General features: G+C 44.9%; 1 protein-coding gene across 8 annotated transcripts in view; it reads right to left on the bottom strand.

Annotated features, from left to right (window-relative positions):
- ASPH (aspartate beta-hydroxylase) overlaps nt 1–25,814 on the bottom strand; it is a 173,337-nt gene that overhangs the window by 138,737 nt on the left and 8,786 nt on the right. For 3 of the 8 annotated variants that reach the window (XM_031692173.2, XM_072951908.1, XM_072951909.1), the window contains exon 1: nt 24,189–24,544. The exons of 2 other annotated variants lie outside the window; for them this stretch is intronic. In XM_031692173.2, the coding sequence (XP_031548033.2) occupies nt 24,189–24,312 (124 nt within the window). In that variant the 5' untranslated portion in view covers nt 24,313–24,544. Of the gene's footprint in view, nt 1–10,331; nt 10,396–24,188; nt 24,561–25,814 lie in introns of those variants that run through there. 3 more of the 8 variants (XM_031692175.2, XM_031692174.2, XM_072951913.1) reach the window with 3 other exon arrangements.

Genomic DNA, 25,814 nt, shown 5'->3' with positions numbered 1-25,814 from the left:
AACCAGGGGGAAAACCCATCACAGCCCTCATGGGTCAGTGCTGACGTCGACCCTCCCCTCACCCAAGTAGCTCGCACCGACAGCAGTGGTTCTCAAACTCTGGAGCACACCAAAGTCACCTGGAGGGCAGCTCAAATCACAGACTGCGGGGCCCGCCCCAGAGTTCCTGATTCTGCAGGTCTGGAGTGGGGCCTGAGAGTGTGCATTCCTAGCAAGTTCCCAGGTGACCTGACACCGCTGGTCTCGGGGCCGCGCACACAGAGAATCACCGCACTGGCCCTCCTCATTCTCAGGTGTGCAGCGGGCAAAGGAGCTCTTGCTTTTCACCGAGTTCCAGGCTATCATTCCTGACCACCTAAAAAAGGAAAAAGAACAGCAGCGGAACCTGAGGTCCCGCCGCCCAGTTCCACGACCCTCCGCCGCCATCGCCGCGGCCAGCGCCCTCTCCCCCGCAGTGAGGGCTTCTTCACTCGATTCCAGCCGTGACCATGGAATTTCAGCGTCCATCGGTGTGGCCAACACGTCAGGTTCTCTTTCCTTCATTTCTCCATCCCCAGAGACCTGGTCCCCTCCGTTCTATCCACACTCATTCCTACATTCTCACCGTGGACCTTGTCACAGACCCAACTTAATCCCTAATCGCGTCTTCACTCCTGTTGAAATTTCTCCTGCCACAGCACCTAACAGACAATGCAGCCCTGCTAAGAAAGCTCTGCCTACTTGGATACATCATTAAGGACCGCAGGGTACCATGAGACACCAAAAATGCAGTTCTTCAAGACAGAAGTAAAAAACTTTTCATCTGTATATGGTCTCCAAGGCAAACGTGAGCACCTTTTACCATTCTAAACCTAATACTAAATAGCTTGCATTGCAGAAGTGACAAAAGACAACGCAGCAGACACTGAGAACAATCTGCTTAGACACGCCGCTCCCAGTCAGGGAACGCGCCCTCTACAAGGGAAGGTTCACGGTCTATCGAGTACGTGATGCACAGAATAAAAACATCCACTCTGATCACGGCCTCCCGTGTTTCCAGCTTGTCTCCCCGTCAGTTTCTTCTTGGGTCCTGCACTTCTCTTGCTTTTCCTTTTTCTTACCCCCTCTTCACCTCCTGCCTTCACATCTTTCCAAATCCGCCTTAAGAGTCCACAGTTCATCATCTGAATCACTCCCTGACTCACTAAACTCCCCCGCGGCTCTATTCGCTCCCTGCCTCCGTCTGCAGCAGTTGGCGCCCTGCACAGACACAGCTCTCACCCCTCCGCCCGGCTGCAAGGGCAGCGGGGCAACCGAGTGAAGACCAGACACAGGGCGCAGTGAGCCAAGGGCAGCCAGCCCTCGGGACTGCCTGTCAGTCCCATCACATCCCTCCAGAGCTCACTGTCCCCTTCTCCATGATGACTGTGTCTAACGTCTCTGCCTCTGGTCGATCTTCTCAAACTCAAAAAAAACTACCAAAGCCTCTTACATCACAGAGAAGACAGAACCGTCAGCAGGAAGCTGTCTTGACTGGGCACTGCCGACCATCACAAACTGAAATTCACCTGCACTCATTCTCTGTGTTGCTCCTAATGCCTCCACCCCTCCCCCCTCGGTGGCCTTACACCCTGTCTTGTCACTCTCCTGTACACCGGGCTCTGCCTTTACATCCTCCCTCCGCCCACAGCTGGCCCCTGCCCTTCCTCCTCCCCACCACAGATGACATTCTCAGCAGAGCTGCCACGTCACCGCTTTCATTTTCTAACCACCTGCCGATTCCTTACAACCTGGAGGCTGCAATCTGGCTTCTGCACGTGCCTCTGGTGTAGTAGCTCCAATGTCACACCAGTCACCTCCATGTCATTAGACCCAATGGAAAATTTCCAGTCCTCACCTAATTTGTCCTCTCAGAAGAATTCTCCCTCCTTCTTAAACATTTTCTTCCCTTGGCTTTCATTAGTTCAGAATCATCTGGTATTTCTCCGGCCTCTCTGGACACTCTAATCCCTCATCTCCTTCGCTAGTTCATTCTCCTCTAGTTGACTTTTAAATGTGGGAATTCCGTAAACCTTGGTCCTATGCCAGCTTCCTCGCTGATTTTACCTACCTTCTATATGACTTAATTTCTTCTTTCCTTTAAGCTCCAAACCCACATATCTGTCTCCTCCACATTCCATGTGACTGACTTACGGAAATCCTGAACTTTGCATCTACACAACCGAACCCGTGATCTCTCCCACCTCCTCTCTACTGTTCTAAATCTCATAAGCCTTTCCATCAAGCCAGTTGCTTCAACCAAAAACCTGGGATTCATCCTTGACTTTATACTCTCCTCTTTTCCCAAACGCTCATCTCTCAAATCAGAGTTTCTCCATCAGGCAAACGGGTTACAACTATGCCAACATATGAACTCCCCTCATACTTGGGTTATCCTTGTCTATGGACCCCAGTGTGATATTTTAAAAAGCAATTTGTGTGCAGCATGACATGAAAAAGTGGGAAATTGTGTCTGAAACGACCCACAGTTCCACCTCTTCACTGTGGTCATCCAAATCCATTAGCATCCTCTCCTAGACTACTACAATGCCTTAACATAAACTTCATTGCTCCAGACAGCTGCCAGGATGACTTTTTAAAAATCTGATTCTATCATGACCCTGTTAAAATCCCTCAATGGCTTGACAGTATTCTTAGGATACAATTTAAATCTTCAGTGTGGCCTTTAAGACCCCACTTGACATGCCCCCAGTCTGTCACTCGGGATTTAGTTTCATGCCACTTCCCCAAGCTGTCTGTACTCCAGCCACAAAAACGCGCACCATGCGCTGTCCTGCCTCGAGGCAAGACCTCGGCACAGGCCACTCCCTCTTCCTGGGATGTCACACTGCTTCCCCCAGCCCAGCTCCCCCTCCCACTCCGCTTAAATCCCATCTCTTCAAGGAAGCATTTCCGAATATCTTCTCACAGTAGTATGGACTTCTTCAAAGTGTTATTTCATTGGTAATTAGACAACTACAATAACTAAGTTTCTCAATCTATTCCTAACTCCAGAATGCAAGTTCCGCGCAAGTTTAAGACTGAATCTGCCTTATTCATTCCTGTACGTTTGCCTGGCACCAATTTGCTAAATAAGCAGGTAAATTCTTTCTCAAATCCTTGATATCACACGAGTAATCAAACCTCTTCCTGCTAACACTTCAGAAATAAGGGGGCAAAGGCACTAGAAAAACGGTCTGACAAGTGCCAGGCCACTTCGGGTTTCCTCATCTCCAGGAATTTAATGATCCTAAAATTCATTCCTAAGAAGAAAAGACCTACACATTCTTCAGAAAGAGAGTGCTCAAGCACAAAGCCCAGGAGCTCCTGACGGACCCACACTGGGCCCTGGGTCAGATCAATTCCCCACTGATCTTGGCTGACTGACACCCAGGTTGAATGCAGAAGGCCCCAGCACGAAGGAGGTGCAGGACCCCGCTCATCTGGTCCGACAGGCAGACCCCTCACGCAGCTCCTGACCGCGGGGAAGAGGCACAAGTGGCCAAAGGCGTGACCCGGGGGCGCCGTGGGTTTTAGAATTTCGTAAGACAGGAATGAGAAAGTCATTTCCATTTGCATCAGGATAAGAAAGGCAAAGTGAAGTATTAGCAACCCCTCTCTCTATCAGCCTCAGGATATGGCTCTGAATCCCTGTATGCTGTTCTCTGGAACCCCGCGTTGAGGAAACACTGCCCCGGCAGACGCCTCTGTCTGTCACTACTGATTCCCTGCAAAAGGGAACCACCGAATCAGAACACGGATCCATCAGCTCCACCTGGGGAATCTGTGATTGGTAGGAAGCTGAAAACACAACAGAAAGGGTAGTTGACACAACTATGCATCACAAAATATTCTGGGGACAGCCAAGAACTGTTCACTTAATAAATTCATAATAATGAAGCTGATAAAAAATTAATAAAAAACAAGAATGAATGCAATTGTAAAATTGCATAGTAAAGAATTAACTTTACCCAAAGAGAGGTTTGGCTTTTGCCCTTGCCTACGCGGAGGTCCCTGGAATGTTCTGCCTGATAGGAGCGATCCGTTTGCTTGGGGGCTTTGACCATCAGACAGTCTAGCAATGTGATTTACGATGAGGCTTTGGGACCAGCTGTATGGCTGTACCAGTTAAGGCCAGCCACGCTTGCAGTATGTGATGGGGCCCCAATTAAAAACCTCTGGGTACCCAAGGCTCAGATGAGCTCCCCTAGTTGGCAATACTCCATATGTGCTGTCACATGCTGATGTCCCTGAGGACAAGGGGACCTTTGTGTTTGGAACCTTCCCACGTTGCCCTGCGTCTCTTCCTTTGCCTAATTCTAATTTGTATCCTTTCCCTGTAATAAAACCAATGGTGGGTAGAGTACTTTCCTGAGTTCCAAGTTATCCCAACAAATTAGCAAACCTGAGATTAGTTGTGGGGACCTCCAAAATTGTGGCCAGCTGGCCTGAAGCGATAGCAGCCCTGGGGACCCCCAAACCTGTGGCTGGTGTCTGAAGTGAGGGCGGTCTTGTGAGGACAGTTCCCTTGGATGGTTCAGTTTACCTGACTCCTTACAGAAATCATGACCAATTAAATGTATCGATGACTCGCTAACAGTGTCCTTCCCCCAGATTACAGGAACTGAATCCTTTCTTACATACGTGTCTCCAGTGGAAATTCCATAGCTTTGCCAAGAGCTAAATAACCAACCTTTGTAGAATAATGAACCTCAGTTTTCAACAAACTTGGTAAGGTACGAATATTCATTTATAAATTCCAAAAATTCCCTGTCTAAAGCCAAAGGAGAGAGAGGTCCTGCAGGAGGATCCCTCGTAGAGACCAGGAGTGCCTGAGGACCAGCAGCGGCCTTGATGGCCCACCCTAAGCCGAGATGAGCAGGACAGAGAACCCATCGGGGAGGGACAGCTGCAGAGAAAAAGCGGCAGCTACCAAGCATTCGGCACGCCTGGCAAGGTGTCAGCTTCCCAGGACCCGAAGAGGGCAGGAAGGGAGGACCAGGGTCTACAGCATCTTGCCGGTATCTCACTCAGTAGGGCTGACTGCCAGGCAAGGGGCCCCCAGGAGCAAGAAAGAGGGGAGTGTTCTATCAGGAGTGGACGTCCAGGAGGGTTGGAAGAAGTCATACGCTGTGGGGAGGTCCCACCAGGCCTTCCAAAGAATTCACACAGGAAGCATTTGGGTGCCTGTCACTTGTGGGCAACTGTGGTCAGCTGTCCTATCAACTGATAGGGACTGTGAGGGCACAGGCCCTTCCTTCTCCTCCTCTCCCTTCCCCAGCTCTCTTGACAAGCCAGAGCCCACAAGAGGCAGGGAGGGCACCACCCCTAAGCAGATCATGCGGAGGGGGCACAACACCACCTCTCCACTTCAGGGCCCCTGCCTTCCTGCCAGTAGGAGACAAAAAAACTGTATCGAAAATGAGATCATATTTAAACCAGACAGACTTCTGGAAATAGAGGGTGACTGTGGTATAAAGGAATCTGTCCCAGAGACAGTCAAGAGCCTCTGCTACCCAGAGACTCATCTGGTCCAACTAACCACAAAGACTGGAGGAAAATGATGCTTCATATAACAGCCTGTTAAACAAAGACTGTGAAATAAAGCAGCTACAAAATGTGGTTGCGTATGTTAGGCTGACCCATAAAAAACCACCAGCATTCGACTATTTTTGACCCGTAAAAATGATTATTTCATATGATTCAAGCAAACAATACATGAATATTTTCAAAATATTTTATTATGAAAATTTCTGTACACACAGCACAGCTGAAAGAATTTTATGTAGAATACTCATAGACGTATCACTTAGAGTCAATGATTAATGTTGTATTGTCTTGCTTATGGCATATCTATTCGTCCTTCTACATCAAGCCATTAATCCATTTTTCATGTCTAATGCATTTCAAAATAACCTGCAGACATCGGCACACTTCTCCTAAGGACTTCAGCTTCTATACCATAAAATACAATTCAATATGTATCATTTTTACATATAATTTACATAAGATGAAATGCCTAAATTTAAGTGTACATTCCCTGAGTTTTCACAAAAAAATACACTGCATATACAATGAAATATTACTCAGCCATAAAAAAGCCATTTGCAGCAACATGGATGGACCTAGAGATTATCATATTAAGTGAAGTAAGTAAGATAGAGAAAGGCAAACATCATATGTCACTTATATGTGGAATCTAAAAAAATGATACAAAACCAGAAAGACTCACAGACATAGAAAACAAACTGGTTGCCAAAGGGGAAAGGTGGGGGAGGAAGGAATAAATTAGGAGTTTGGGATTAACATATACATACTACTATGTATAAAATGGGTAACAAGAACCTACTGTACAGCACAGGGAACTATATTCACTATATTCAAACTATATTCAGATACTATGTTACAGTATCTTGTAAGAACCTATAATGGAAAAGAATCTGAAAAAGAATATATATATATATATATATATATATATGTTATGTATGTATGAAACTGAATCACTCTGCTGTACACCTAAAATTAACACAACATTGTAAATCAACTGTATTTCAAAAAAAAAAAAAACACTGTGTGACCCAAATCCCTGTCAAGACACAGAACATGAAGGCCACCCTAAGCTCTCTCAGGCCCTCACCAGCCACATTCCAGACCAGCCGCAACCCCAGGGGCAGCCCCACTGTTCTGCCTTTTTTTCACTATAGGTTGGTTCTGCCTGTTCTTGAAATGCCATAAAAATGGCCCCACACCGCAGGTGCTTGTTTGTGTAAGGCTTCCCTCCCTGAGCCTTACGTTCCAGGGAGCCACGGAGGCTACGTACAGTGGTACCCCGTTCCTTCCTGCTGCTGGAAAGTGTTCCACTGGACCAATACACCAGGACATACCAGAGTGTATTCTCCTATTGGTAGAAGCCGGAATGTTTCCCATTTTGGACTAGTACAAACAAAGCTGCTGGGAACATTCTTGTACAAGACTATTACTTGTGTATTAGGAACATATGCTTGCTTTTATCCCGGTTAAGTAACTCAGAGCGGAATGGCTGGGTTACAGGGCACAAGTTCACTCAGTGGTACAAGAAACTGCCAGACCTTTTACCGAAGTGGCTCCACCATTTCACGCACCCACCAAGAATGTATATGAGTCCTTTTGTTCTGCAATCTTGCCAGTATTTTTTGGTGTTGTCAGTCTTTTTAATTTTAGCCACTCTGACGAGCATGCAGTGGCATCTCACTGTGGTTTAATTCCCATTCCCCTGAAAGCCAGTGTTTCAGCACTTTTTTCATGTGCTTATTAACCACTGATATCTTTATGAACTGTTTATTCAAATCTTTTGCACACTTGCCTATTTTTTAATTGTTTTTTTTAATTGAACTGTAGGAGTTCTTTGTATTTCCTGGACACGTCTCCTTTAATAGACACATGTGTTACAAAATGTTCTCCCAGGCTATGACTGTCCTACTCATTTTCGTAAGGTATCTTTTAATGGGTAAAAGTTTTTAATTTGGACGATGTCTAAGGGATTAATTATATATATATACACACACACATATATATATGTATATGTATATGTATATGTATATGTATATGTATATGTATATGTATATATCACCAAACTGGAAAATGTTACTTAAACCTTGACAGGCTTCCCATGCTTTACATTCTGAAATGTGACACCTATTTCAGCCCTTTTTACACAATCGCTGGATCTGTGACACAACCGTCCACAGAAGTCAGTTACTGGCTCCAACACTGTGTGGGTGAAAAGAACAGCCATGAAACTCAAGTCCAGGAAGTCAGCTGAACGTCTGCTAGTGGTGGGTTATCACGGAGTAAAAGCAAGAGAATTCTGATAATCTTAAGGAAACCTGTGTTCTTCTCTGTGTGTTTCCCCCCAGCTTCCCGTGACTCACACATTTAAATTACCATAGTGCTGTAAAGGAAGACATCAAAAAGGTTCTCTTTACTGTGATTTTCACCCTATCCACCTTGTAAGATCGTTAGAAAGTCACAAAAAATCACCGTATGTTAGAGGAAGAGCATATTGTGAGACTTTGTGGGGGGAAATTTATTTTAATAAAATATCTTTTATTAAAAGATATTTAAAGGAGGCATCAAGAATTCAAAGGTGGGGGAGGCTGTTTACAGGATATTATTGGAATAAGTTAGGAATATCTGAATATGGACTTTAACCAGGTAACGGTGCTGTAGGTTGTGCTAAGTTTCCTGAGTGTGATGATGACACTGTGGTTCTGTAGGAGCATATCCCTGCTTCTAGGAAAACCATGTTGAAGAATTCAGGGGTAAAGTATCATGATTTAACTTGCAAATGGTCCAGGAGCAAAATGAATTAATTTATAAAATGGTGTACTTGTGTGGATAGAGAGACAATTAGAAAATGCAAAAGCATAAAGCAACTGGTGAATCTTTATGAATCTTTCTTATAACCGTCTCAAAGGTCCGGATTTTTTCAAACTAAAAAGTTGGGGAAATACAGATTTCCAAGTCCATTCCAGTCCTAAAGAATCATACTCAAGGGCTAAGAATCTGAAATGTTTAAAAGCTCCCAGGTAAAGTCATGATTGGATTCTGAATCAGTAAAAAAATGTGAAAGTGAAAAACACCAAGTTTCAAGGATGCTTCTAGAGACTCCTGGAGAAATCTGAATGGGGAGGGCAGTCAGATAACCATGTGTCAGTGCTACCCTTTCTTGGGTTTGAGAACCCTACTGTGGTTCCGCAGGAGAGGGTCCTTGTCTATAGGAGATGCTCAGGGAAGGAAGCAGTTATGCCAATTAAACTAGTTAAACTGCCATGATGACTAACAGCTCACCTTCCGAGAGGCCCCAGAGAGAGAGGAGGGAGAGAAAGGAAGGTCAACACACAAAGAGAGCAAACATGGCCAGCGGTCGGTAAACCCAGGCGAAGAGCACAGGATTCCTGCAGTGCACAAGTCTTTTTGCTGTTAAACAGGTTTAAGAGTTCCAAAAGAAAAGGCTGGGTAAATACAAAAATAAAAACAAAATTAAACTGATTTAAAAAGAAGTAAGAGCAGTCAAGGACCAAGCCCTAAACCCAGCCGCAATGAGCAGAACACCCGTTCCGCCCCTGGCCTCCCACAAGGGGACCCAGTCTCCGCTCCACGTTCCTGCGTGTCAGTTCTGCCCACAGATCTCCTTGCGCTCATGGGGTATCTTCCACAGGATGCCCTGAGTTTCCCCTCCAATTCCCCTGGGAGCATAAATATAACGCATCTGCTGCCTCCCAGGGGTCTCCCCATCCGGGCCAGGGTCCCCAGGGTGTCCACCCCTCCCCACAGGTTAACACACCCTCCCCCCAGGGCCTCATCCGGGAGGCGCTCCCCCCGAGCAGTCTCCACCATCGTCCCCCAACACACTGCCCACCGCAACTGAGACAAAATTCCAGACGCCGCTGGACCAACCCAGAGGGAAACTGCGCCTCCCTCACTCCAGTTTCGGATGACACCGACACTCAAGGAGACTCCTCATCAAATACATGGTGCAGGCAGTGTCCTCGAAGACTGCAAGCAATGAAAGAAACCAAACCCAAACTAAAGGCAACACCAGGCCTTCTTGAAAATACACCTGCTTCAAGCCTGTCCGGCTTACCCTCAACAAGGAGTTCATTTTGCAAAAGTGTGCAACCCAAAGCGCACCTTCCCGGCCAGGCACGGTGTCTCTTTCCCTCCCGGAACTAACTCTGCTTGCCTCTGTGCCACCTGCTACTTTAGGAGCATGAACTGGGCAGGGCTCTCTCAGAGTTGATGACATCAACCTGTTAAATCAGGGCTCTGTGGGCACAGTGCTAAGGTCAGCTGTGATTCAAACGCTGTCACAGGACAGATGTTTCTCCATCTCAGGTACAGGGTGATTCTCAGGGATGGTGTTAAATACCTTGGTGAAGTCAGGAAAAATCAGAAGATTGTATCCCGACCACTTACTCTAGAAACCTTACCGAAATGCACAGGTTAGAAGATGCACTCGGTAAACCTGCAGTGTCTCCTACTGCTCATGGCTTTCATTTCTAAGCAAGAAAACACACTGTTTGATTCTAGAATCTGCCTAGGACTGTCAGGAGATGTCAGTTTAGCAGTGCCCTGAATCTACTTTTCTTTCCCTTAATAAAAACAGGCCGTTTGTCCCTCCACTGTCTTTGTCACCTCTTTTAATTTGCATGATTCCCCAAAGGGTAACTTCCCAGAAAACTTGAGCCGGGGCTGGTAGTTTGGAGAATCTTGAAAAGCCTCAGCTGGTTCTCACGTTAGTCTCCCTTCCCCTGCTCCCTGATCGTGCACACCTCACTCACTCAGCAAGTATTCCCTGCTCTGCGGGAACCTTCTGGGATGGTGACCTGCCCAGAGGCTGGTGTTAGATTTGACTGGTGTCTCCCCTCCCCATGGAGCACAGGACCTGGAACAAAGTAAACCCTCATTAACGTCACTGGACAATTTACATGATATTCCCACACAAAAAACAATGGAATTATAAAATGTTTTGGTGCCATCTAGACGGTAAAACAAATCTAACATACATGGAGTATTCTGAAAACATAACCAAACCACAGGGCAGCAGAGCACAGGCTGGTGCTGAGTGAGGGGCAGGAACGGCCGGGGCAGGTCCGGCTAGAACCCCACTGGCTTCAAGGACTCGGCCGCCCCACCCCACTGCCCAAGTCCATCCTTTCCTCCCAATCCTGCCCCAGTTCAAAACCAAAGTGATGGTCGATGTCACCATCTGCTCAGGTGCCCCCTAACTTTACTCTTACTGATTCCTTTTGCTCCGAATTCCCTCTGCCACCTCCCCCGGCTCCAGTTTCCCCAGACGCAGTCCCACTCTCCCGGGCTGAGGTCATCAGAAACAAAAGTCACCATGCAGCCCGCCTGCTGCCCTGGGCTCAGGCTGCAGCGCAGCAAATTGCTTCAAATACTGCTGTCTTGGCTCTGTTCCAGAATAACCATGCTAGTCCACTGCCAAAGGTCCTAGGAGTATGACCCCCCAAAATCTGACTGGCTGAAAAGGCTGAGGTCTCAAAGCTTTATGCAAGTTGCAAAGAAGCTCATTTTTCGGGCAGAAAGAACAGCTCTGTTTGACAGCTGCTGTCCTGACCAGGTGGGTTCTCTCTCCTGGCAGGGGTCAAATATTTGTAATATCATACTGGATAGGAGTCTTGCTCTAAATAGAACATTTCTGGTCAACATATAATTCAGATCAGCAAAACAACGTGCTTTCTGCTCTATAAGCTAAGAAAGACTTTAAAACACAAAGTAATCAAAATCACAGGATGGTAAATTTTAAAACCTTCCACGGTTTTCCCCAAGCACTTGAACAATTCACTCATTCAACAAATATTCTTGAAATCCCTACCCAGCACTACAGCCATGAACAAGAGAGCCCGCTTAGTACCCAGTCCAGCGGAAGGAAAACAAGTAAAAATAAAATAAAAATTCACTTTAACAAGTACTGTATTACGGTAAAAGGGTCTATGATCAATGAGGATGAAAACAATCATTTGGAAAGAATCATTATTTTGAATTTTAAAGATACAGCGTTTACAATCTCCTTGACAAACGTTAGCATTGTTCATAGTTTTTTTAAAATTTTTTCACTAAAATTGAAAAATCTTAGCCTTCAGTCCAGGAGGAAATATTCATAATACTTATGAAAGAATTCTAAAAGACAAAAGCAAAAAATAAAGGGAACAGAAATTTAGCAGTATTTTAGTACTGATGTAAACACTTTCAGCCTATCTTCAGTCATATGTAAGAATAAAATGTGGGGAAATTCAAAATCTTGCCAAGCGAGCAGAGCTCTTCTAGTTTCACAACAGGCAGAACAAACAAATGCCTGCTTCTGCCCAACCTTCCTCCTGATCGGAATGAACAAACCCCACATGCCTCCCCTGGCGTAAGTACCACTCTGCCCAAACGACCAGCACGCTGCCTGAGCAGAACCCATTAAAGGACTTGATGAACTCAGACAATTCTCCACATCCTAGTAATTCTACTTCTTTAGCTCCAGCACTTTTAACATCAATAAACATCAAGAGGACTTTGTGATCTGTGTTATGGCCCGTAACATAAACCCAAAAAAAAAAAAAGAACGGAAGAAAGAAACCCACCCATGCAACACATAATTTGGGGCACTTAAGACATTCAAGGCAGCACAGAAGTCACAGAAACACAGCTTCTGCCCTCGGTGCTCTTTTGGTTTATGAGAGGGAAGACTTTCACCTGTGTTTGTTCATTCTAATATTTACTGAGCACCTACTACAGCCAGTCATTTACTCACTGGAGATAAAAAGAAAACAAAAGATAGCACTTACCTACACCAAATATTAGGAGTGACTCTCCCATCCCTCGCAAGTGCTCCGGACCAGGGTGAGCAAACCGCAGCCCACCTACCGTTTTTGTATGAACCAGGAGCTAAGACTGGTTTTCACTTTTTAAATCAGTTGAAAAGAAATTGGAAGAAAAATGCAATAACCAGAGAAAATGACACGAGTAGTTGCCAGGGAGATCGTGTGGCCGCGATGCCGACCCCAGATCTGGACAATCGTGGCCAGACTGAGCCAATGGAAACCGATGAGCCGGGGGCCCTGCTCTAAGCGGAAGAGAAAAAGCCTCCTTGTTCTGCTGGGCATGGACAGGGGAGCGTGCAGCCCCAACGGCCGCCAGACCGGAGAGGAACTAGCCCTAGGGTGACAGACGTTCACACCGAGACTGAGCGCGCCCCGAGGATGCCCTGAGCCACTGATCCTACCACACCTGGCATGATCATAACCATGTCTTTTAGAATGAAACCAATTCTTCATTCTTTACGGAAGTTTGAGTCTGGTGTCTGTTCCCAACACAGATGCTGCCCTGACCATCAAGCAAGAATGAAGGACAACAGATTGTCACAGCACAAACGTCTGTTTTGTTCACAACGGCATCACCATCACCACGTATAATAACTGTAGTTACAAAACGCCTACTACGAGCCACTTCGCGGCCCGTCTTCGTAACTATGACGTACTTTCATCTTCATTTGAAAGACAGATGTTTAAAGACGCTTAGGGGAGTCTGATGAGTTACTAAAGGTCCAAAATGAGTGGCAGGGCTCGTAGCTGGGTCCAGCTCTGTCTGACGTTCTGTTGTCTGTGATTGGGCCACACTTTCATCTGCTGAAGGAACCAGTCAATGAACGAGGATGCTGAGACAGTGATACGTGGAGGGTGCCGCAGAAGCGCGTGCTCGCGGAGGAGGAAGTGGCTTCCAAAACCCAGTCTCCGGGAAGATGATGGAGGAAGAGCAGGGGAGAACTGATGGAGGAACAGCATCCTGCATGACACACGGAAGCCACACAGGAAAGGGGACGCGAGGAGCTGTCTCAGAAGAACCAGTTCATGCAAGTGCAGAGACTGCGGAGAGTGACTAGACGTGGTTTAAACAGTATAAATATAAAGGGAGTGAGGCCGAGAATGGCTAGAGCTGATGAGAAGGGCAGGACCATGAAGTGCCTCCTAGGTGAAGCCAGGGAACCTCAACTACATCTCGAGTACCTGGGGAACCACTCAAGCGTTTCAAAGAAGGAAGAGACATGATCTAATCTCCACTTTACAAAGATGACCGTGACAGATGGATGCAAGAGGACCAGTTATGAATAATCTAAGCAACAATGAATGAGGATCTAAAATGTTCAACTAAAGTAGCTCTGGAGTCAGAATTGGGATCTACACTCTTGCCCTGACTTTCCTGAGCTCCATGATCCTTGACAAACTAATCTATGCTTCCACTTCTTCACCTACAGAAACAGAATTTAGAGGATTACTGCGAGACTTCAATGCTCAAGTATTAAGAAGTACACAGCGTCTGATACAAGGTTAACAGTCAGGAACCGGCGTGGTGTTTTCCCTTGGTCACTGCGGTTATTAAGTTATTAAGTTATTAACAGCACGGGGTTAGAACAGGGCCAAGCAAAGACCCCTGGGGAAGTCTGTCCTTTAGAGAGCAGATAAAGGATTAGTCTCTGTTGGTTCCAGAACGATCTGAAGAGAAGACAAGAAGCCTCACTACCCACTCTTAATGTCTGGCTGGGTACAGGAGGCACAGCACAAGATGTTTGTCTCCTGTTTCATTTTTTATTTAAGGAGAAAGACTGAAGAAGGGGGTACAGGCTGTGGGAGGCGGTGGAGGAGAGCTCTCGAGGGGAAGCGAGGAGATGCTTCAGGTCTCTGGGAAAGTGGTGACCACTCAGGGTCCCCAGAGAGACGCAGGATTCCAACCCAGCCTTGGCTTCCCTCTTAGGTGGGTGGGGGCCAAAGGTCCGGAATCGCTGTGACTGCCAAGATGCCAAGTTCTAACTGTGATGCTGGCTCACCTCCCCTCACCCACCACTCCACTGGGCCTCCTCCTTGGCCTGAAGAAAGAAAAGGCGCTTTACTGAACATTCAAGACCTACGTCAGCTGTTGGGTACTTTCACGCCCCAATCAGAGCAATATTTCACTGAGATTCTCAACTGTACTGACTTTTGCAGCCATCATAGGTCCTAGACCTTGTCTCCCCACTAGGCGGGGCAATCAGTCTCATGTCAGTTGCCTCCAAATGTCATGCAACTCAGAGGCCAATCCCACCCATCACTGAAAGGATGAGCACTCGTAAGGATGTCCTCTGGTTTTCCTGAGCAATGGGAGGAAGCTGTCTGCTAAAACTGGATGGAAAGGAGGAAGGGTCCAAGCTCAAGAAGTTGAAGGTTTAAATAGCTGGTGCTGAAAACCTGGCAAACACCAACTAAGAAAGCCTGGGGAGCCTGCCAGGCACTGCTGAGGGGCCAGTGGTGGGGAAGGTCTTGAATGCATGTAATTTATTCCAAGTCACTATTTAAGCTGGTGAACGGTGCTCTTGTCTTAAACCCATTCTATCCTAATTCGTCATCTTAAATGTCTCACCGATCACAAGAGGATTCTAAAAACCGTCCTGGGGACTTAATAACATAAATACTGCACTACCTCTAGAAGAAAATACAAAATAAATACAAGCTGCTTATGAACTTTGCATCTTTACATACTTGAATTTGACCTTAAAAATGTCCTACTTTACATAACCTTATAGAGCAAAAGGGTAATCAGTTTAGCCCATAAATCTACCAGGGCCTTCGTATGAGCCACAGAGCCCATGGGTGACTGGATCTCCATCTGTGTCAGGCCCCCCAGGGCTCCCAGTGTGTTTACTGATTAAGAATGAAACAGACTGAGTAGCTAAAGCCCATAAAATAATCATTATGTTTTATTCATGAAGAGAGTTAAGTTCAGTTTTGAACAACATAATGGACCCAGTGCCAGGGAAATACAATTTCAAACTACAGAGAGAGGACGCTGAACACCCACCAGAATGGCTAAAACTAAGAAGATGGCAGCACCTGGAACCCCCACACACTGCCGGTGGGAGCGTAACTTAAATTGTACAACCGCTCTGGAAATAGTTTGGCAGGTTTTTTTTTTCTTTTTTAAATAAAACTAAACATACACCTACCCTATAACCCACTCATTCTTCGCCATTTGCTCAAGAGAAATGAAGACATATGTCCACCAAAAGAAGAAAAAAACTGTCTACAACATTACAATATTCATAGACTGCTCTTCCTATGAGTCCAAACGGCCCAAGCATCCATCAATAAACGAATGGCTTAACCCACAGTGCTACAGTCACACAAGGGACTTTCTGGCAATAAAAAGGAACAAGGGACTCATGTATGCAGCACGGACGAGCCTCAAAATTATGCTGAGTCAAAGAAGCCTTACGTAAAAAGTGCTGACAAGATGAAAGTCTAAAACAGACGATACAGACCGACGGCGAGAAAAGTCAGTGCAGTGGTTGCTCTGAGGACTGAGATGGCGATGATGAAGAGGGTTGAGAGACTTTCCTGGGGTGATGGAAACACTCTCCATCTTGGGCTGGGTTACACAGATGTTTACACTTATAAAGACTCCTCAAATCGCACACTAGGATTCGTGCAATTCACTGTATGGGAGTATTACCTTGTTGGGGAGGGCAGGGACCATAACAAATTTGAGCTTTAAGGACAGTCATGCATCAATGTTTAGAAACGAGACGTACTGATGTCTAAATCTCACTTTAAAGTGCATAAAAGAACAGTCTAATTGATGAGTATGACATAAAGCAAATATATTCAGTGTTAACCACCATAACATCGAGATGATGGGGCTCATTATACCATTCTTTCAGCTTCGGTGTATACTTTAATTTTTCCCTAATGTTAGTTTCAAAAAATATAAAGTACTTAGACTAAATTTAATAAAAGAACTGTATTACTTTTGAGTAAAACTATCAAAATTAATTGTTAAGACTTACACCAGGAGGAAATTATACTACTTTTGTGTGCAGGAAGATTCAATATTGTATTTGTGTATTCGTCCCAAATGGTTCTATAAATTCAATACAAATCCAGTCAAAACCCTGAAATACTTTTCATGAAACTTACTTGATAAGCAGATTTTTTAAAATACAGACGTGGGTCAGTAAAGGTCCAAAACCAGTGAGGACGATGGTGAAAAAGACCAGGAAGAAGGACTTGCCCCATCAGAGATGCTGTGGAGAGTGGCGGGCTGAGGTCCTGCCCCTCCACGCCAGGAACAAATCAGAGCCACACGTGTGTCTACACACAGTAGGTGACACTGCGGACTAGTGTAGGAAGAAGACACTTCGACTAATAGTACAGGAAATTTTCATTATCCATTTTTTTAAAAAAAATACTGAATCAGATCCCTACCTCACAATATATACAATTAAATCTACAACCTGTGGTTTAGACATCTAAACATGAAAAGTAAAATTTAAGATATTTTAGAAAAAAGTAGAGAATGTTTTATGATCTTATATAAGAAAGGATATCTTAAATAAAGCACAAGAGCATAAACCATAAAGTAGAAAATAGAAAAAAATGCTACTATTAATATATTTTTAAAAATTTAAAATAAAAATTCTGTTCAATAAAATATACCACAGAAAATGACAGTGTGAGTAATCACAGACTAGGAGCTCTTTCCCGAAAATAATCAAGAGGTTCTGGATAAAGAAAGAAAACCCTACAAATCAAAACTAAAAATACCCAAAGAAACAAACCCTTAGAAAAACAGGCAAAATAGATAAACAGGCAATTCACAGAAAAGGAAACACAAATGGCTATTCTCATTAGTTACCTCACTGGTGATCAGGAAAAGGCAAGTTTAAGACACAAAATACTACTTCACACCCACTAAACTTGCAAATATCAAAGCTCACCAAGTGTGGGCAATGCAGCTGCACTCACGAGGGGGTGGGAGTGCAAAGTGATACAATCACTTTGGGGTGAAAAAAAAAAGTCAACACATGCATTTGCTACGACCCAACAATTCTAATCCTAAATTATGCTCTAGGAAAACATTTAAACATGCACAAGGGGCTGGACAGACACAAGAGTGTTTAGGGCAAGAGTGTTCAAAAGAAAAAATGCAACAAGCCAAGTTGGACACCAGGATGGCCAATCAAAAAATGGCACCTTCATACACTGAATATGTTCATACACTGAATACATTTATAAGAAAACAAAGAGCCCGAATTTGGTAGCATCTCAAACAAATAGTGTCAAATTAGTACGCCACGTACGAGTCTATGCATAAAACTTTTAACATGTGCTAAACAAGTATACACAAATATACACAGGGAAATAGATAATATCTCCTAAGCAGTTTTCACAGATACAGCATTTAGCAATAAATGTATTTTACACAAATGGAAACACAGTATATAAGGTGCAACACAACATGTATTATGTGCGTGTTATATATTATCAAGAAATGCATGAGAATGATTATCACCAAGTGTAGGCGTGGTTGGAAGGTACAACACATGAGAGGAGAAACCAAGAATGCGGTAACATTTTACATCCTCACCTGTGTGGTGGATACACTGGAACCACTACATTACTCTTTCTACCTATTTATACATCTTAATATGTAATATTTCAAATAGGTAACAGTTTTAAAGAGCAGCACATAGAAATATTTCTATTCTAAAAGTTAGAGAGATGGCTCTCCACCAAAAAGCATGAAATAGTTTATAAACACTTTATAAAATTCAGTAAGTGACAAGCATCTTATTCAAACTGATCTAACCGAAAGAAAGGAAAAGTTAAATGCTAGGTGTTCTTTCAACAAACACGTACAACACAGACTTTTATTTTCATGTAAGGGGAAAAAAATAACTTCCAAATAAAATCTACCTGTGAAGCTAAGACCATAAAGGCTTTCGAGTATACCAATTCAGGAAAATTGAAATGAAACAGAGTGGGGAAGACAGGGGGAGAAACTGTATGCGAGCAACATAATAAGCAGGAACCAGAGTCAGACAGAGGACAGGACAACAAAATCGCACTGAGCCTGCGCTATGGGATCACAGCAAAGGCTGTCAAACCAATATAAAACATGAAAAAAGGCAGTTACACAATCTTGGTTATGGGATAAAATTATTTTCTCAATATCCTCTCACTTCAAAATGAAGACTGAGGCCTGCTGGCTTCACAGAATGAGTCACAGGGTTAAATCTGTAGGAACACACCCAGGAGAAAAATGCTGGCATCTCTCCAGCAATCGTGGTTTCCACTCTGCTCTAAATGGACCCCCCTCCTCCACCACCCCCAGCCCCACTCGCTCTGGAGCACAGAGAGCCTCTATGACAGGTGATGACACTCACACCACAGCCAGGACGACCAGGCAAACCACCTGGGTCTCACAGGGTGCCAAAGAACGGCCCCAACCCTTCAAAAGATCTTATGTAACTAAGTTTTCTAAAGATTTATTCACCGAGTAAGCTCAAATTTTCCTGTGAGTCTAATAAGTTACCTAGAGCAAACATGTCCTCACCATCATCAGTCTGATCAGTGATCTGCCATGAAGGGATACCCATATCAGCCAAAGATAACCAGGACACATCCCTGAAAACACAAATATTAAGTGCAGACCAAATGCCTGAAGCCCGCTCATTAAAAATTAATAATGACTGACAAGCAAATACCACCTTGACTCCCAGCACTGCCAGAAGAAAGTGAAATGGTTAAAGCGCTAGACTCCAAAACCGGTGCCCCTACGGTGGCACACAGAGAAGAGGAAGCAATGAACATCTTCATCTCTGGTCCTCTAGGAGAAACGGCCAGATGTGCAGGGCTACGCCAGACACGCGTCTGCCCAGCCCTACACCCATGGGTGCAGTGCTGTGCGCACGACGCTGGGGCAGCAGATACTGAAAAACAGGAGCCAGTCCGGGCACCCCCACGTCTCCCAACGGATGGCTGAGGCCTTCTTTAGAAATCCAAGTAAACTGTACATGGGCTGTACATGCATACAAGGTTTATTAAAGGAACATTAATTTTAAAACGTATCTGCATCTCAGTACAGAGTGAAGTTAAATCTGTAGGAGATGCAGAAGTATCCAAGACACAAAGTAAGTTGCGTATTTTCGGGATATTAAAACACTGTGCTGGGGTAGCATCCAAAGGCTAAAATGTATCTGAGCTCTAGTAAGAAAAAAATAACGTTACAGATCTCGGATTAGAGGATAAATCCGCAACTTGAAGGCTGATGGGCAGATGGGATACTTACTGCCCCCTCCACCACCGAGGTAGATAGAAATGTGTCAAGTGGTACTCAAGGCCCAGGATAAACACCGCCTCTAGAAAATCCATTTCACTTAAAACAGATGCCACAGGATGTAGTAGAAAATGGTTTCTTTAAATGAATCATTAAAGAATGTTCAAACCTGCAATAACCTGCTTAGCTCTACGGCCTTACACACGCTCCGAAGTTCGTACTCAACTTACCACTGGAGGTACTTGCATGAAAACATCTGAGAAACACAAAGACATGTAAAATTGCTTTTAGGGCCATCACAACTGATTAACTCTTTCCATATGAGAGACGGATTAGAAATTTTGAGTGACCTGACACATGGTTTTTAAATGGATACAAATCCCAGTCATCGGACTTTTCCAAACTACATTGCCTTTGTGGAGAAAAAAGGTTTATTCTACTGGGACCAGAGAGCTCAGGGGTTAAACTCTGATACTAACTAAAAATCAAGTGGACAGCCCACATGACCCTGTTGGTAACTGGCTGAAAATGAAAACCTCTCATTTTCTAGTAATCTGAGACACACGATTTTACAGCAAAGCTAAAACATAGATCTCTTCTTTTACTTTCTAAGCCCAAAACAGGTGCATACGTTTGGTCCTCTTAAAACTGTGTTCAAGAATTCCCTCAGAACATTTTTCAGCAGTAAGTTTTCTGTGATCTGGCCAGGTGGTCGAATGCTGCTCACCTGAACATGAAACAGAGAGCACAGTTCCTACAGCGGAGGAATTAAGGCCCTCCTATCTTTTCCTTCTGGAATGACTAACAGAGGATTAAGCAACTGGCCCGAACCGCCAGTCTCCGGCTACAGAAAGGGTACTTCCCCCAAGGCCTCCTCATTCAAGGGAGCCAGAAGGCATCAGCAATGTATTGTATCTGTTAACTACCGAGGAATCTAAGAGCTACTGAAAGTAGAAAGAAAGAAAAAAAATTTCTAAATGATTAACACCCACCAAATATATCTGCGAATGCATACATTTTACAGATATGAATGCATTTAATCCTAAATAAGATGACTGCCTAAATAAGTAAGATTGCTAGGGACCAACTCTTACTACTAAGCTGCAAATCTAGAGACTTTGGCTGAGCAGTTTGTTTGTTTTGATGGAGGTATTGGGGATTGAGCCCAGGACCTCGCACACGCTAAGCATGAGCTCTACCACTGAGCTATACCCACCTCCCTGGCTGAGTGTTTTTAAGTAGTTGTCCATCAGCGGTTCTGAGTAGATACAGGACTGATTATACCAAAAACTAGCTGGTTACATAATCTGAAGCTTCAAATTGAACGAGGAAAAAGTATTCCACAGCGACACCTACCGGTAAAACGTGATATAGTGGCAACACAATATTACAAAGTCAGATGTTCACATCCCTGTAGCAAATGAGAAGCTACCGTTAAAGAATGAATGATACTTAAAAGGGAAAACCTAAACAAAAATGTTATACATTCCAGTGTCTGTAACTACAAAATAAGTCCAAAAGCACATCACGATCCTTCTCAACCAAAGAATTTCAGATCAATAAAGCTGAAAGAGGTTCCTCCTGGCCCCAAATGGCCAAGCAAGTCAATTTTTTATATGCTAGTTAAGGGTAAGATGTCCAACTTACTCATGTTTCTTTTATATTTTAAAGAATAAAACGGAAAAGGTAAAATTGAGTTCTTCAAAAAAACTAGGCAGTTTATCTGCTTTCAATTTAAGTTGAAGACTTAAATGAAAAGCAGACACCTGCTTTAAAAAAATCTAAGTGTTACATAAATCCCCAAAGCTCCAGCTTCAAAACATCACGTTTCCATAAAATGATCACCGAGATAAACAGGCCAGATAATCACATTTTCCCTAAAATGCAAGCTTCAAAGGGCTGGGTCTTTCACACCACACTTCCATACAAAAGTTTAAGAAATAATGTGATCAATGCCATCATCAGCTTCAGACTTTTAATGCAAAACATGTCAAAAAACATACTATCTGAGCCCATATACTTCTTCTCAAACTAAAATTTCAAAGGTGACTGCTTCAAACTTAATTTTAGTCAAAGAAAATGTAATCGGTGACATGACAAAAGCATACTTTTCTTAAATAACTAGGCTCAGTATGCCAGAGAGCCAAAAGGAAACTTGAAAGATAATCTACTTCAACTTCAAGACTCCCATAAAATCTTACAATTAGAGATTTTAGAGAACCTCAAATCCAGGATTATGGTATAATGAATGAACAACAGAAAATCTGGGTTTAGTCTGGATCATCCATTAACTAGCTGGGTTTCCTAGAACTCTATGACCGTTAATGAACCAGACAATCTTTCTGGGCATTAATTTCCTCATCTGTGAGACTGGAGAATGGAGATGAATGGGATTCACGGTAAAGCTACTGCTAAAATTTCTTCAGCTTCTATGGTTTCCCCAGCACAGGGAATTGATTTGGGCATCAATGTCTACACATCAATGATCCAATAAATATAGCTACAAAAGAGAAGTGGCATGACCTTTCTGGTATACCCTGCTATAAGCCAGTATAAATAGAATCACACTTTCACACTGCGGTGTAACTGTTCACGACTGAGAGAATAGGACCTCCTTTCCTTCTCCAGTGCCTTCTACCTGGCACACAGTCAGAACTCAGTATTTACTCAAAAAAAAAAAAAGCAGCAGCAGAGAAAGAATACTTGTTATGTAACACGTAAGACCAACTCTTTGAATGATTGGGGTTTTTTTTCTAGTAATACAGGCACTTCTCTCTTTTACATATTCTCTTTTATATACTATGTCTATTTCATGACAGTTATAGAATTGATGTGCAAAACGCTTAAAAGGCTATAGATCCTCAAATGTGGACAGAACTTGCTCTAAAATGCCTGAATGTGAAAGTCGGAATATGTTCACTTAGTTCCTAACATTTCCTAAATTTATGACCCACCTGTTAAAACTGGTTCAGTTACTGAACCACTGGGGGTGGGAATACAATACACACTTTCCTATACTCATTCTTACCAATACCAGACTACGTACAGCCACTTCTTCAGATGCAGCCAGCCCTCCCATGACCACAAAGGACAAAATGGGACAAAGATGTGGTTCACTTGTAAACGGTAACAAAAAACTTTTGAAAACAATTAACATTAGAGTCTGGTTTGTCAGTTTTCTCTGCTAGGTGCTTAAGCTGCAGGATGGCTCTTCTCATTTAGAAACTTGGGAAAGTGTGGCCAGAGCCGCCTGATACAGTTCATCTACCCTTCTGCCTGTTTAAGTAAACCGACTGTCATTTGAGGGCAAGTGACAAAGGAACACAAACTTGACTTCTGCCAAGGGTGAATTAATATTGCTTTTAAATTGAAACTGTGTGTACCTTTTTTCCCTTTACGGTACAAATATTAGGTTTCAGAATGTAAATGTATGCAGTGATTTTAACTGAACTGCTTTCACCATTTAAATGTACGCAAATCAAATGTACTTTGATTCACGAATCAAATATTTACTAAACATATATTAAGGGACAGACCCACTCTAGGAGTTGGAATAGGAATGAACACAAGGGAGTAACACAGGAAGGCAATACACGTGAAAATAAATAAGGTAACTTCAGACAGTGACAAGTGCTATTTTATAAAGATGGTTCTTTTAAGTATGACTATAGTTATCCGATTTACTTTTTTGATATACATAACTACACTACATGTAGACCTCAGGAAACAGGATCTAAATTATTTCAAAAAGAAAAGTTTACAGGTCACATTCAATACACATGTGTATTGCAGTTTCAATATCCTAAATATGAGTCAAGAGAATTATAAAAAGAACCCAAGAACCACTGAAATATGAGATGAAACAGATTTAAAACATCTGTTCTCTCTTTGCTGGGTAAGCACAGGGAGGAGAAAGGTGAATATCCAATAGATTTTTTTTTAAAGATAAGACAAAGAGGAAAAACAGAGACGCTCGCCCAGTATTCTACCGTATTCTGCGATACTTTAAAGGCAACTATAACGCACGTTAAGAAAGTTAATTAAGGCAAAAATATTTAAAGTAATCTCCAAGAACATTTCAATCACTCCTCCCTCCACACACACCCCTGCAGCCCTCACAGAATATTCTCTTTTTCAGTTGCTCTTAAAAGCTGCTGGTTTGGCAGGAACTTATTTTCTCTGACTTTGGCTCCTTTCCAAATGCCCCAAAATATGCACGGCAAAGGTAAATCGTTTCTCTTACTCCCATCAATTCCAAGGAAAGCAAAGAGTCTTTCCATAGAGCCCCCATCTTGGCTGCGCCGTGCAGCTGAGGGATCAGCCGGGAAGGGGCTCCCCGGCGTGACCAACCCGAGGCCGCGGACCCCGCTCCGCCCGGCCCCTCCAGGCCCACCGAGCGCGGCCTCCGCCCCGCGCCCAGAGGAGCAACGGCACGGAGGATGGAGGAGACGCGCGGCGCATCTGGGGAGCCCGCCCCGCAGCGCCCGCCGCCCGGGCCCCACCCCCAGAGCCGGCCCCGGAGCGCCTCTGACCTCTCCGGGCCCCGGGGCTGCTGCTGCCGCCGCTGGTGGAGCTGCTCAGGCTGCTGGAGCCGCCGCCGCTGCTGCTGCTGCTGCTGTTGCCGCCGCCGCCCTTGGCATTCTTGCGCGGGGCCATGGCGCGCACCGCTGCAGCAGGCGAGGGGTGGGGGGCTCCCTCGGTGCGCGGGGGCCGCGGGGGGCGCTGATGGCGGCGGGCGCTGCAGCGGGTGCGAGTCGCGGCTCCTGCAGCAGCGCCTGCGTCTCGGCACCGCCCGCAGCGCCTCTGAGGATTTTCGCCCGCGTGCCTCCTGCGCGCGCCCGGCCCTCGCGTGTGCCCAACTGGTGACTACCCTCCCGGCGCGAGAGCGCGCCGCTCTCCTGCCCCTCGGCCACGCCCCTTCCCGGCTGAGCCCCGCCCCTGCCCTCCCGTGGAAAGCTAAGTGACGGAGCATGGAGCCAATCACAATGGCTCCTGTGATGGGGCGGAACACTGCCGCGCTTCCCCGCCCCCTGCAGACTCAGGGCCGTTCTGGCGCGACGCAGCCGTCCGGGAGCGCGAGCCGCTTTCGACTTTCCAGTCTGTCCCGGTCCTTTGGAACGTGGCAAACGTGGAAGGCGAGCGGGCTCTCGCGAGCGTTGGCTGACCCCGTATAATCGGGATGGGGCGGGGCGCGGGGGCGGGGTCGGCGACACGTGTGCAGCGTCCAGTCGGAGCCCACTGCCTCTTGGCCTTTCACCGAAATTTTGTTCCTCTCCGGGTTTCCTGTACACAGACATCAAGAGATGCAATCCCCCTTCTTGCGAAAGAAATGTGTTTCTTGTCAGTATTGAGACATTTCTGAAATGGTGATGGTAGCAGAAATTAAATGGTTAAGCCACACGTAATTGATCCGTTCGGTTTTACAGCAGGAGTTCATTCGTGCCATCAGCAAGTTCGGACGATCTTAAGACAGACGTAAATGTAAAACAAAAAGTTCATTTTCTTGCCCTGCATGGCACCATGTATCTGAAATCTCTCTTCGCTGGGCTGAAGCCTACGTTTATCTTCCTATGTTGTCCCCAACTGTGGGTCCCCGTGCAGCCACAGATTGCCTGGGCTCCGGCTCCCTCTGAATTGCGCGTGTGATCTTAAAAATATCTGGGTCCCTGGGTGAGCCAGACGGGGACTTGAGGCAGGGATGTCATCATCATCTTTGGGTCGCCAATGGCCTGCGCAATGCTTGGTGTGTAACAGACAAGCCAGATATGTTGGGTGATTTGCTACATTTCTGGTTAAATTCTTAACGCTGTCACCAATTCTTGACCGTGTTTCAGAGGAACCAGAGACACGGTTGCAGTGTGGCATCTGCTTTTATTCCTCTTCTCCAGCCAGCCACCCCGCATTGGCGGGTCCCTGGACTCACTCGCTTCTTCTACTGCGAATAGCCCCCCGCAATTGTCCACTTTCTAGTAGTGATACACAGAAATCCACAGAGAGCCGTGTTGCGTAAAGAGGGGAAGGCCTCTCTTTTTTGTGAAACAGTGGTAGATAGTTATCAAGATAGAGCAGGGGCAGGGAATCTCACAGTTTTTACTGAAGCAACTCTTTGGGGGTTTATCTAATAGTATCTCCTGCCTTCACACATCCTGTCTCCCGTA

Source organism: Vicugna pacos, chromosome 29 (genome assembly GCF_048564905.1).
Source record: "Vicugna pacos chromosome 29, VicPac4, whole genome shotgun sequence".
NCBI classification, from domain to species: domain Eukaryota; kingdom Metazoa; phylum Chordata; class Mammalia; order Artiodactyla; family Camelidae; genus Vicugna; species Vicugna pacos.
Note: the sequence above shows the minus strand (reverse complement) of the source record. Positions and strands in the feature narration are given on the sequence as shown.